This window comes from Astyanax mexicanus, chromosome 1 (genome assembly GCF_023375975.1).
Source record: "Astyanax mexicanus isolate ESR-SI-001 chromosome 1, AstMex3_surface, whole genome shotgun sequence".
NCBI classification, from domain to species: domain Eukaryota; kingdom Metazoa; phylum Chordata; class Actinopteri; order Characiformes; family Acestrorhamphidae; genus Astyanax; species Astyanax mexicanus.
In genome coordinates this window covers 94,056,360-94,070,505 of record NC_064408.1, presented here as the reverse complement: position 1 = coordinate 94,070,505, position 14,146 = coordinate 94,056,360, and the positions used below count along the sequence as shown (strand labels likewise).

At 37.1% G+C, this 14,146-nt stretch overlaps 1 protein-coding gene across 2 annotated transcripts in view; it reads right to left on the bottom strand.

The window, feature by feature from the left end:
- prex2 (phosphatidylinositol-3,4,5-trisphosphate-dependent Rac exchange factor 2) overlaps positions 1 to 14,146 on the bottom strand; it is a 224,903-nt gene that overhangs the window by 140,264 nt on the left and 70,493 nt on the right. For both annotated transcript variants that reach the window (XM_049485814.1, XM_022685605.2), the window contains 2 exons: positions 11,918 to 12,067; positions 9,615 to 9,759 (listed from right to left, as the gene is read on the bottom strand). In XM_049485814.1, the coding sequence (XP_049341771.1) occupies positions 9,615 to 9,759; positions 11,918 to 12,067 (295 nt within the window). The remainder of the gene's footprint in view (positions 1 to 9,614; positions 9,760 to 11,917; positions 12,068 to 14,146) is intronic.

Here is a 14,146-nt window from a genome sequence, read left to right as displayed (position 1 = left end):
TGCAGGGGATACACACAATGAGCAGCGGATGCCAACAGCATCGCACTGCAGAGAGTTAGTCGGGTCGCCTTTCCTAATGATACTTTAATGTCCTTTCAAAACTCGATCCTTGTCATCAAAACACGCGGGTCGAACTAACACTGCATTAAAACAACAAGTGCAATGTTTCCTCCCTTCAGCCAGGAGTAAACAGATGAAACTATAATTCTGCTGTGCCAGGAGGGAAAAGCAGAGTCTAAAGAAGGATATATTACACCACCCCGGTCCTAACCCCTTCTTTCCTCCATTCAGCTGCAGACAAAACCAAAACAAACATGGTCAGCTCGAGCAGGACTAGCCTGAGGTTGGAGCTGGGGTTTGTGGAGCCCTGTGGCAATGCAAATCAGCCCAGCCAAACTAAACACATCTCTCAACCCTGTGTGTGGTGTGTGTGTCTGTATGTGTGTGTGTGTGTTGGCAGGCATGTTTTAAACCTCTGCCCTCCATCCGGGGATAGAAACAACGCAACAAATGTTCAGGCTGCAAATCCCGCATGGCCTTCTGACTAATAGATCACTTATGCAACACACCAACACAACATATGTTTCTCTCTCTACACTATGAACATCCTTAACATATGCAATGTCCCCAATGTCCCCACTCTGTAAGTAAAACCAGTGCAACTGGCCATTTGATCAGAAATACTACTGCAGATCGGCTGTAGAAACGCAGGCCTGTTATTAGGTCCCCTAATGAGACGGTCACGCTTAAGAGCAGCAGGAAAGACTTCCTAAGAGCATGAGGAAGAACCAGACAGAGGAACCAAGACTCAAAAAGGAAACCCATCCTCTTCCGGTCCATACTGAACAGGAAAAGCAATGAGAGTTATGAAGGTAACAAATAAAGAACTGAAAGGAATCTAATCACTGGAAAAAAATATTCAGAATAAATTACAATTACAGAGCCATCTGCTACTGCACAGTTTATCACCAACCCCCATCTACTGTGTAGAAAAGTAACAGACAATATCAGCAACAGCAATGGCTTATAGTCACCACCAATAATTTTATCAGTATCAGCAAAAAAACAACAACAAAAAAAGATTTACTGACTGTCATTGGCTCCAGCATCAATGGGATTCAAACTCTATTTATGAGCAAAACCTGGCACACAAAACAGATATAAGGCTCTTTGGCTTTAACCAAACCACACCAACAGGCCTAACCTTTTAAACTCTACAGAACCACCAGTGGCTCCAGCATTTTTAACTCACTGCTCTTACTTAGGAATAACTTAAACAGTTTGCATTGTTTTGCATTATGTTACTGATTAGTAAGATTTATTATATTAAGGAGAATAATAGTGGTATTAATAGTATTATAGCAAAGAGAATTTTGCAATTATTGCAATAGTTTAAGCATTTCGATGCCGGACACCTGATACTCACATCATACAGTAAAACAGTGTCTAATAATAAAATAAAAAGAATAATTAAATCAGAAATTACTGTAAATCAGACAATGTGACCCCAGCTAATCTAGTACAAAGAGACTCCATACACTACCACTGATGGGTTCTGATGCCACTACTATTTGAGCAGCCCAAATGTGCTGAAAAAAGTGATTCATCAACCAGATATATATCTGGTCAGCAGTGGTTCTATGAAGGTTCTATGGTTCTATGGTTCTATGGTCATTGATGAACGGTGCAGAGGTACAGACGGGCTATAGACCTTTACTATAAACCTGCAGTATATTGTAGTATAAGTATAGTGTAAGTCAAAAGTCACAGAATATTCTTTTATATCAGAAATGAAAAGGAAACTAAACGAAAGTTAAAATGACGAATGAGAATACTCCAGTAAGTAATGGGTGAGGGATGGGTGCCCGGAACATGGCCGCCATCTTGAAATCCTCCATTTGTTGTTCTGAAGTAAAAGGGTGTCCTGAAACTTTTGACTCACCATGTACATCTACAGGTAAACCATAAAATGAGCACCTTACTTTTTTACCCAATGTGAATCTGGCAGCTGTTGTGTCAAATATTTTTGATTAACGTATTAATAGAATTATTAAACAATGATTTGGTACAAAATCTTTAAAAATCAGCAAGGATAGCATTTTCTCTTTAGACATTACAACAATTTTAGAGTTAGACTGCAGCAGCACACCATATGATACTCTAGATTGCACTTTAAAAAGAACAATGCTTACTGATGTTTTTTTCTGAAGTTACCCAATCTCCCATTCAGCTGTAATAACTTAGCTTCCAAAGTGTTGTTCTTTTTAATGAACCCACATTTTGCTGAGCTCTCAAAGCCAACAACAGACATTGTCTACAGCCATAAAGTTCATGACTTAAAAATAGCCCTCCACTTCAAAGGTTCAGAGCGTGAGGCAGAGGGTATAAAAGTGAGCTACTCCGCAGAGCGGAAAGGGACAACTTGGAACCAAAGGCAACCTGCTTTTAATCAGAAGGACATTGGGTTAGAATGCAATCTCCAAAAACACACGCAAATACTGCTGGCCGAGGGCTATGTTTAAAGGTGATAGCTCAGCCATAAATCCCTTACTCCAAGTTTAGTCAGCACTTAGTCAGTGAGTTTGAGGTGTCTGAAGTTGGCTTTTTACATTTTTTGCTGTGATTGGATGTCAGTTAGTATACGTTAGCTTGGTTCATTGTGCATGTATGCTCTAGATTTAATCTTATAGACATGCACACACTTTTATACATAAAAAATAAGCATTTAGTTGGTGTTGGTTTTATTAGAAAAAATAGTTTTCCACCAAGAAGTATCAAAGCAAGACCCTCTTTGGGACCCTCTGAGGTCGGACACTTTAAATTTTCAAAGCAGTACAAACTGACTGACTTGTGGCATATATGCAATTTCCAACATGGCAACTGGTAATCAATGGAAAGATATCAAATAATAATGTATAATTCAATTGCATCTGAAGTTTTTATTTCTTTTTTTACTTCCCACAAAATCCACATATCTGTGACTAGGTTGAATCATTTGAGTCTCACCTCAGAGACGCATACAATCAAAATTTTGGAAACATATTATCAATTAATGTTTTTCTTTATCTCTTACTTAATTTATTTTCTTCTTTGTAAACAATATAGAAGATATCAAAAAAATTAAAGGGAGATGTATGACATAAACCTGATTAACTGAGATGGTGGTTTGGGATGAGCTGGAGCATCACAGTGTGAAGGAAAATCAGCAACAATTGTTCAGCACCTCCAGCAACTCCTTCAAGATGCTGAGAAAACTATTCCAGGTGACTCTCCGTCAGGAAAGACACTGAGATAAAAATACTAAGAGTGTGCAAATCTGTCCTCAAAGCTAAATGTGGTATTTAGAAGAATCTAGAAGTATAGCTTTAATTATAGCCTTTAATATTAAATTTACATTAACAAAATAATAAAATGAAAGATAACAAATTGATTGAGAAGAGGTATGTCCAGACTTTTCACTAGTACTGTATTGCCTGAAATATTTAAAAGTACAGTAATTAAGTAATGTACTTGTAATGCTTCAGGCATTAGTTAGCTAGCTACATTAGCATCATAGCTATAGAACTACAAAAACAAACCTCAGACACCAAACCTGTCTTGACTAATGAAGCTACAATTAGAAGACATTTTAGAAATGAGATTTTTAGCTAAACTATCTGCTTTTTAAAAGGAACACTACGAGGAGAGTTAGCATCCGCTAACACTTTGTCTGAATACAAATGCTCCCACAGGTTTTCACATTGTATAAAACAGGGCTCCATCTGGCTTCCCACAGATGTTCCAGAACTTTTTCTTCATTGTCTGGAGACACCAAAGGAGAAAGTGTTCCCCACTCCAAAATCCATTTACAATCTAAGCCAGCCACAAGTATGAAGGAGGCTTTTGAGGGCGCTTTTTTCTCGCCGGCTTTTGAACTCAGCAGCTTCACTAATATGACATTGTGAGCAATAACTGCGTTAGGCTTTCTCTGTGAAGATGTCTGGCAGTCAGATGGAGGAGCTGGGCAGGACTCGCTGTAATTTAGTGCGGCATACGGCTGTCGTCTCGGCACATCTAGGAAGGCTCATTGGCATCTAAAAGGCTATAAAACCCGACTGGCGGAGACTCCTGAACTGGACTGTCCACTGACCCAGGCTAATACAGTTCATGCCTGAGGAGGATTCCCTGTAACAAGAGCTATCTGCAGTAATGATCCAGTAATCTACTGAGTGTAAAGTGACTACAGTTTTTAGAAAAGGTGAAAAAAATATGGAAAATGGAAAATTGATTTACGTAAACAATGACAAACCTATCAAAGAATACAAGAATGTGGCTTTCCAACAATCCATTAATTGCAAAAAGATAAAACTATAAACAGGAAATTTATATAAAAAGGCCTGCTCAGTAAAATATACAAAATATATATAAAAAAAACTTCATATACATGCACTCAATAATCATAGATCCGTAGAAAATCAGATTTTGAAAAGGTTTCAATCAACACATTAATATGCACTTGGGGAATCAGATAATGGGAATACTCCAGGCTTTCAAAAGTCAAACAAATAAACAGATTTCTAGCAGATTATCTCACAGAAGTAACTTCCTGCTGAGTCATTTTGTATGGCTTTGATATCATTTTTTTGTCATAAATTTGTAGTTTCTATAAATTAGCAATTTTTTACTTTAATTGATTACTGAGCAAACATCCATCCCTCTTTTTATTGAATATCTTAATCAGATTTATCTGATTTCTTGTATAACCAAATAACTGCAGAAATCTGATTTTGGTCAGATCATTATGTTCATATAAATACAAATGTAAAAAAAAAAAAAAGTATATATGTATATACACAAAAATGTTGCCACTCTGCACTACTGAAGTCTGGGCACGGTGTTAAAATGTACAAAGCAGATGTTCTTAACAGGGATTTAAGGGACAAATTTCAAGCTCAGGTGTTATTCCTTAATAACTGTAAAGCACATACTCAGGTTTCGCCTGAACAAAAAAAACAGTCTGGAATTTGTGGTGGCTTTGCTTTGATCACTAAGACAGAGAGCTCTGTGGTTATGTCTACAGCCGCTGACATCACAGTGCTGCTGTTCCACATGCTTAAAGCTCAGTAAAGTGTCCTGCCTGCCTGAATAAAAGCCCTTTCACTGTATCTTACATAATGGAATAATGTTCAAAATGTCCTTTCAGCAGCATTTTAAACACTGCAAAGCAGAGATCTTCCAGAGCTGCAGCTGTTTAGGAACAGATGAACATGTCACAGCCATTAAATCTGCATTAAGGGACTCCGTTACTGAACAAGAGTGGTGGAGGGAGTTGTCACACCCTGAACTGAGAGAAACAGAGAAATGACTTTGCTATGGAAGTTCTCTCTGCAAAGACTTTAAAGAACCCATCAGTGGGTGGGACATAACAAATCACAGCTGTCCTGTTTTTTTTATTATTATTCTAATTTCCAGATTTATCCTTTGAAGATGTTTAACTTATGAAAGAACATGTGAAATATAGTTAGAAACAGAAGTTATAATTATGGATGCAACCACAAATATGTGTCAGGAAATGGCAAAAAGCACTTTTTTTTGGCCGAATTAGTGAAAAGACAGAATAATTATTTCTAGTCCTATTTCAGCGTTTTCTCTCTAAGACATGTGTAAAAAAAACATTAGATTTCTAAAAAAAAAATAAACCAAATAACATTTCAAACTATTTGAAAAATGTTAAACTTTAAAACCAAAAAGAAGACCACGTTTTCAAAACTGAAATATTTTTTTTTAAGGATGGGCAACATGGCCCAAAATAACATCTAGATATGTCATGGTATTTTCCCAATAATGATACTCTTACCAATATGACAAAACACTGAAATATTTAAAAAATAATTTCAAGAATACACTACAGCAACCAAATGAAAATTAAATGTCAATACTGCATACAATATAATATGGCACACTCCTAACTGAGATATTAAAAAAATACAAGAATTTTATCAGATTTTTAACAGAAGTCAATGATACAGAATTTCATGATACTAATAATGCACTCCAAGTATCTCCCTATATACAGGACTAAAGTAAAATAAATGATGCTGGACAGATATAATATGTCTCTAGTAGATATATAATGGGAAATAAGAACAGTGTGATTTTTTTTTGCTAAAAACAGTAAAAAAGTAGCACCCTGATGTGATAATTAGGGATGGCACAATATTTCAGGGTATAATATCATATTCAAAAATGTTGGCGATATCATTGCGTACAATATGATATAAAACACCCCTAGTGTTTTTAATGCTTATAAAAGAGTATTAATGTTAATAAATAAAGATACATTTACAGCACTTATCCTGAGCACCAAGGGTAATTGTAATTGAGTTATGAGACTGGCCCAAGGACACTTATTAGTGTAGTGCAACATGGTTACCCAAATCGGAAATCTAACCGCAGTCTCCCATGTACTGTAGTAGCTCAGAATCAGGTAGTGGTGTTATCCACTGCACCACACATACAAATGCGCATAAGTGACCACACACAGTGATGCAGTGAAAAACATGTGCCACCCACAGAGCAATGAGTGTGAAAGGTCTTTCTCAGGGGCCCAACAGCGGCAGCATGCCAAGCCCGGCTATCGACTTCTCGACTCTCTAACACTCTACACCACATGCCACACAAATCCAATACAACTACATATATGTTTAATTTACTTAACTGTGTGACGTGACACAAATTTAGATCAGCCTGGATAAAGCTCAATGCCATTAGTGTGAAAATGCTCTTTAAATTCCCCTCAAATTGAGCCCTGCTGTAAGGTGTGCCCAAACTTCTGACTCAGACAGCAGGGTGTACGGATAGGGGCTTTGGGTGGCAGCGGTGGAATCGAAGATTTGATTTACACCCAAAACTCAACAAGAACCATGCTCACAGATAGACCAGCAATAATCCTTGAACAAGATTCATGAGCAGATGAGCCTGGATTTGATTTCGCTGTGACTAAAAAGCCCGAGATACGTAATCCCCACTCCTGAGAGAGATATACAGAAAGAAAAAGACAGATGGATTTTTGCTCTTCTTCAAAAGGCGATTTGGGGGCATGCTGAAGTGCAGGGGAAGGACAGGGATGATGAAGACTTGAAAAGCGTGCTATTAATAATGTGTCCTCTGTGTTTGAGCTGTGTTTCAGGAAGAAAAGTCAACCAGCAGCAGCAACAGCACTGTGTGTCTAAAACACACTACAAGGTCAGGAAACAGCAAGCACTGCTCTCCGCTCCCATTACCCAGCACAGATCAGCCATTTAAGTTTGGCCAGAGGTGCTGAAATGAAATCTCTCTTCCAATATTGTGCTCACTCTCACTCTTTCTCATCCTCTAGTATCTATGATTTCCAGTCTCTCTCTATCTATGTAAAAGTACTGACCATAAAGCATGAACATACAACAGCCTTATGGACATACAGGACTGTCTTTCTGGCAACAACAAATCAATCTGTCAGTTCTTCTTCATACTGTGGCAGAATTCAATGATAAATGGACCAATAGAAATGCTCCTAGATGACTTGAAAAAAAAACTTTATTTACATTGACTTCCACACTAAGTTGTTTCCTTCTTTTGCAAAGTTGGCATTATACTGTATATACCTTAAAATCTTAAAATGTATATTAGAAAATCCTATTTAGAATCAATTAACTTGTTTAAATGTACTTTTTAATGATTTAAACCATGCATCCCTATCACTCAGGTTTTGGACGGTAGATTGTATGTAAGCCATTGTTTCATGGTGTCACCACATCTGTGTTACCTTCTGGCTTTCTTTTTTAAGTTAGACTGTTACACATGCATCTATAGCCACATTCTGACAATGTTCACATCGTGTAGTCCAAAAATCCATGCGAGACTTTTACAGAACATTTTTCTATTACTGGATTGATGTAAAACTCTAGCCCTACGACTACCTTTGTAAACAGCTGCAAACTGTATTATACAACTACATTTGAAAGTTTTGATAGATCTGATTTAATGAGTGGAGAGCAAATAATAGTCGATTTGTGTAGTCTATACCTCATCCGGAGTATTTTTTGCAAGACAGAGACAATATATATGTCTACAAAGAATATAAACAAAAAATGCTTTATTAATGTTTTATTTGCTTGTTATTTTCAGCATTCCACAGTTTTAAACCTAGCTGATTAAACTGTGTAGGTTGTCCTATTCAAATTCTTTGGCAGACACTAAACTATGTTTTGAAAGAACTGTGGATAAATGAACCAGCAGCAAACTAACAAAAGCTGCAGCAATGTGGATCTCAAGTTTCACTGACCAGTTAGTCTAGAATATCCACACAGTAAACTTTAGTAACTGTGCTTATGATGTGTTTATCTATTCACTTAAATGAGAAAAACAACAAGACATGCCAGATACCTGTTACTTGGGGTTTGGGCAGCAGTTACTTTAAAATAAAACTTTAAGAAAGTATGAGAAAGTTTGAACATTTGTTTTCGACAGTGTTGTGTTTAGCAGCACACTGCAGCTTTTCTAGTCCTGAAGACTATTTTATGTTGCTTTGTCATTCTTTTCTAAAGATTTTAAAATGATTCTTAAAGGTTAGTGACAAAAGTAATCCATAGACCTCCATAGATTGATTTTAGGAGTACAACTAATCTGTTTTAATGGCACAATAGGTAAAAATGTGCAAATTATGTAAGTTTGTTGTTTGGGACAAGATTTTCGCTAGCACTTTGTGGCTTTTGGCTTTTCTCAGGCTTTTTTAAGATTTTGAAGTCATTAATGTCTTGCATAAAAAAGATATATTATTTTTTATTTCTTGGCGTGATTACTGCCCTTTTTAAACTGGGCTGGGTTTCCCAAAAGCTTCTTAGTACAAAAATTATTCCTAGATGGTCAAGCAAGCTTTACACTAAGCTCCTGTTCTCCATGTCTACATGTGTGTAATGCTAAGATGCCTTTGGGAAACTGGGACCTGTTTTCTGGCTTTGTTTGCTAAAACCATGATTCAGATTTCTGTCTTTTCTCAGCAACACTAAACCTAGTGTAGACACCAATGTACTTGAAATATGGTTGACTTTATATGATTTACAGAGTGATGACCATAGTGTTGTTGTGTTATATCTCATATGATATTTAATTTGGCACATATAAAAGTTTATATTGGTCCACAGACCAGACCACTTGCTTCAAATTTAGGGACCCTTGAGGACCCCAGACCCTTTCACTTTGGGAACCACAGCTTCAAATAAACTGCTTCCCACACTCTTCACTGCTGTCCACAGAGCATCTCAAGTAGCTAGAGAAGATTTTTATTCTCTGTACATTTCCCAACACAGCACCACAAGATTTCAACTGGCTTCTCGATGAGCTTTAATTTAATTTGTCCCTGAATTTCTGTTGAACTGCGGGGCGTCTTTTTGAAAGACTGGTCATAACTTGTGTTTTGCTTTTATTCTTTTAAGTGAACAGGGAGGATAAACACATCAGTGTAATGCATAAGTGAATAGGCTTTTTTTTGGCTGACAGTCTGCATGATGGACGTGCATGTGATTCCTTACATTATTAACCCACCACTGCCACAGTTGTACAATGGGAATAAATGCATTTCCAGGTTCTCGTCCTACCTGCCCAGGAAGCACTTGGGGAAGGTGGTGAGTTTGCGCTTGCGGTCTTTAATGAGGTGGCCCTGTTTGCTCATGAGGTTATAGAGCTTCTCTCCCTTTTCCGAAATCATCACCCAGGTGTCCTGCTCCATCCCCAGCCGCAGAGCTACAGGACAGACAAAGAAAAGAGAGAAAAAAGAGAGAGGAAGAGAGAGAGGGATGGAAAAAAATAGAATGTAAAGTTTTAGAGCTGCTAAACAAAGTAAAAGTACACGTCCTGCTGTTCACAAAGTAAGCTAACACTCAGAAATGAGCAATCCCAGCAGAAATAACAAAGCATGATTGATAGCCAATTTCATATTAAAAATGCAATTATTAATAATTTTTCAATCATAGCTCACTGAAACATTAATTTCATGCCACATTTCTGTTCACAAGTTAAAGAAATTTTGTTATGGTCTGAAGTGTTTTGTGGAAAGAAGATATACAAATGTAAAAGGCCAATCTGAGACTGCAAACCCAATATAAATGTAATTAAATCAGTAATCATTTGGTTTAATTTAATATGATGTATTTCAATAACACTGAAACATTATATTAATGGTCTTTACCGCAATCTGCTCTTTCTCAACAGGCAAAAGAGCAGCAAGAATTGTGTCAAACATACAAGAAACCATACCAGCATAACAACGCCACAGAATCCCAAAACACTCAAAACACAACCATTTAAGGTCTAGAAGTCTTGCTACTGTCCATTTAGGTTTGGTTTATATTGTATAATTATTTGGGCCTAATTTATTATATTTATATAAAATTGTGAATATTATAATGATACGAAAATAACTAGATAAGTCAAGGCACAGAATGGATGGGCAGACTAAAACGGTTCCCCCTTTCTGTTGCTAAGTGATTGTGATGGTATCCCAGATGGTTGCTATAATGTTGTCTGGTGTTTTCCAAACATAGCTATTATGTTATAATGTATAAAATACATTATAGTAGAAACTTGCTTTCAATCAAAAAGCCAAATCTGCCAAAATCTCACTCAACAATCTGGATTTAAATTGGTGTCCATATACATAACCAGTCAATTTTCATTTACTATTTCTACATTGTAGATTAATATTAAAGACAAAAAATCAAAATAATAAATGCATATGTAAGTATAACGGAAATTAAAAAAAGTGTTAGACAAGCCAAAATGTGTTTTAAACTTTAGATTCTGCAATGTAGCATCTTTTGCTTTGATGGCAACATTGCCCACTCTTGGCATTATTCTCTCAGTCCACTTCATGGGGTAGAATCTAGAATGGTTCACTAATTGTCTTTAAGAAGTTCTAGTGGTGCTGAGCTCTTGTTAACTGCTTTTCTTTTACTCTGAGTTTCAACTCATCCCCAAAACACCTGGGTTGGGTTTTTATGTCAGGTGTTTTTAAAGAGCAAACAAATTTGTCTAATGCCTAACTGCATGCTACAATAGTTTTTTTTTTACAATGTATTAAACAATACAAATAAACAAAAATATTAATTGGAACTTTTGACTCAGACTTTGTGTATTTTTTACTATTTCACCCAGCCCTACCTCATCACATATTGCCCCCCTTATAATGATGTTATTCCACAAACAGGATACTGTAAATAATGCGAACACAATATAAGAACACAGACGGACAGAAAGACAGCGGATCCTACAGACCCCTCTCTACTCCACTCTCACTTTCCCAGACATTCTCTCTCTCCATCAAACACAGATGGTCTCTCTTTAATCTTACCTAACTGTTATTCTTTACACCAAGAGCTGCTTCAAACAACCAATTCAAAGTGACCATAAGTTATCGTCCCCCTACACACGTCCACCGACCGCACTGTAAGCCTTGTGTCCATCTGAGCTAGAGGGACAGACAGTTTCTCACAGAGAAGAAAGAACTAAGAAGGAATTAAGAGATAGAAATGGAATGATTTTCATTTTCCTACACAGCCAGACTGCGCACACAATACCTTCATTTGTTTCAATAAGCTCTGATTAAGAAACAATTACTATAAAATGACAACATGCTCATATTATAGCCCAGTGATTAATGAGATCTCTGAGGGTTCAGATTAATCACAGAGCTGAGCTGTAAGCAGTTTTTTGAATGTGGATTATATATAGAGGCAGGTAGCTGCAGCACAGACCAGAAGTTGGAAAGGCTAACGGCGTCTCGCCGGCAGACTAATTACCACTTCAACTTTACACTAACTGCTCCTGACACGCTTAATTAGACCCAGTGTAAACCCTTTTATGGTTCGCCACCTGCCATCAACTCCTTTTTCTTTTTACTTACTTTTCCTCCTCTCACGCTCCTTCAGAATGGCCTCCAGCCACTCCTGCTTCTCCTCAGGTGTCTTGGCCATGCACACAAACCACTTGTTCTTTGCCGTGTTGTGAATTTTCCAGCCGTTGTTGACGATGTTACCACTGCTGTGGTAGTCCGCTGAGAAACCAATAGGAGAGAAAAGTCAGCGCAACGTGTGTACTAGTAAATAGCTGTATACAGTGTCAAATACTATAATACTACTATAATACTAGTAGATGTATAAAATATACAGTTCTATAAAAATTATGAATTTCTTGAAAACCTTTGGAATATAATCAAGAGGAAGATGGATGATCACAAGCCATCAGACCAAACTGAACTGCTTGAATTTTTGCACCAGGAGTGGCATAAAGTTATCCAAAAGCAGTGTGTAAGACTGGTGGAGGAAAACACGCCAAGATGCATGAAAACTGTGACTAAAAACCAGGGTTATTCCACCAAATATTGATTTCTGAACTCTTAAAACTTTATGAATATGAACTTGTTTTCTTTGCATTATTTGAGGTCTGAAAGCTCTGCATCTTTTTTTGTTGTTTCAGCCATTTCTCATTTTCTGCAAATAAATGCTCTAAATTACAATTTTTTATTTGGAATTTGGGAGAAATGTTGTCCGTAGTTCATTGAATAAAACAACAAAGGTAATTTTAATCAAACATATACCTATAAATAGCAACATCAAAGAAACTGATTCAGAAACTGAAGTGATCTCTTAATAGAGCTGTATATGATTGAAAACACAATGTATGGTATTTCCCCTGGTAACCTTTATGCTTGTATGCCTTCATAAATATCACACACATGCCCTAAATCATGTGGAGTTGTTCAGTAATCTCTAACAGACTCGCTGATGTAGTTTGGTGGAAAAAAAACTCCCTTCCACTACCAGATCAGGAGAATCTCTCGCTATCTTTAAGAAACTCCTGAAGACAGAGCTCTTCAAAGTGCACTTACTCTCCGAACACCTCTAACACACTAACTACTTCTAATCTCATTTCCTTCTTCCCCTCCTTCACTCCTCTATCCCATTATTTCCGTTTGACCTCCTTTAGGCCCTGTCTAAAGATGTTTTACCGTTAACTTCTATTACTTTTGTACTTCACTATTGTAAATCGCTTTGGACAAAAGCGTCTGCCAAATGTAATGTAATGTAATGTAATGTTTCTGATACTAAATGACTGTTATCTGTAAACCAAATTGTAGTCATTTAACAAAGAGCTTTACTTATTAAGATGTATATATTTACAGATAACAGTGGCACCCATTGTCGATTAAGTTTGTTTAAGATGATACATGTGTGTTGAGGTTGCAGTTAGCACAATGCTAAATTCTGTACACAAGCATCTATTACTCATTAACTACATTAGTCTTATAGCTCCAGCACAAAACTGAAGACACAGACTTTAGACGCTTTAGACAACCTGTCTAGTTGATTGAGTAGATTAAGCGTAAGGAGGAGAAACCGTGTGTTAAATAACAGAACATTCCAGCACACTCTCAACATTTGTATGCTAGTCTCGTGAAGCAGCACAGGCGTGGAAATGGATATTACTGGCCCGAGCTCTCAAGCTAAGTGCAAATGAAAACATTCCAGTGTGAAACGGGCAATAAACAAAGCACCCTTTCAAAAACAATGGAAAAATGGAAAAGCCAGGGGCCTCATTGATTGCCCTAATTACGGCATGATGGAGCATTGACACGAAATGGCTGCCTAGAGTAAAAAACGCCCAGAGTTCGTGAAAGATCACAAAATGAACTGATTGCATCGGCGAACCGTGTGGTTAAGAACATAAAACAATATAATACAAAGCTTTCAAATCTCTTTCAAGCTCAGGACTTTGAAGAGTGTGTGCATGTGTGTGTGTGTGTGTGTGTGGTGCTTTCACAAATGGCTCTCAGTTGTTTTTTTAGAGATAAATCCTTTTTTGTGAAATGTCTACAAAGGCTCAAAGGCTGTTCCGCCTATATGCAGCGCCCTTCAAACCACCCAGTCATTCAGCCTAATGAAATCTGAGGGATTACTTTCTGCATTTTATGAGAGCAAACATCTAGAAGATAAGCAAGGTGCCACTATTTGTTCACTCTTGTCATGTGAAAGGAGCTGTTAACACGATGAAGATGTTATGCCTCAATGTGCTGTAGATGTACAAATATATTAAATATGATGTGTAAACCAAGCAAAACACTTCAGATACTTTT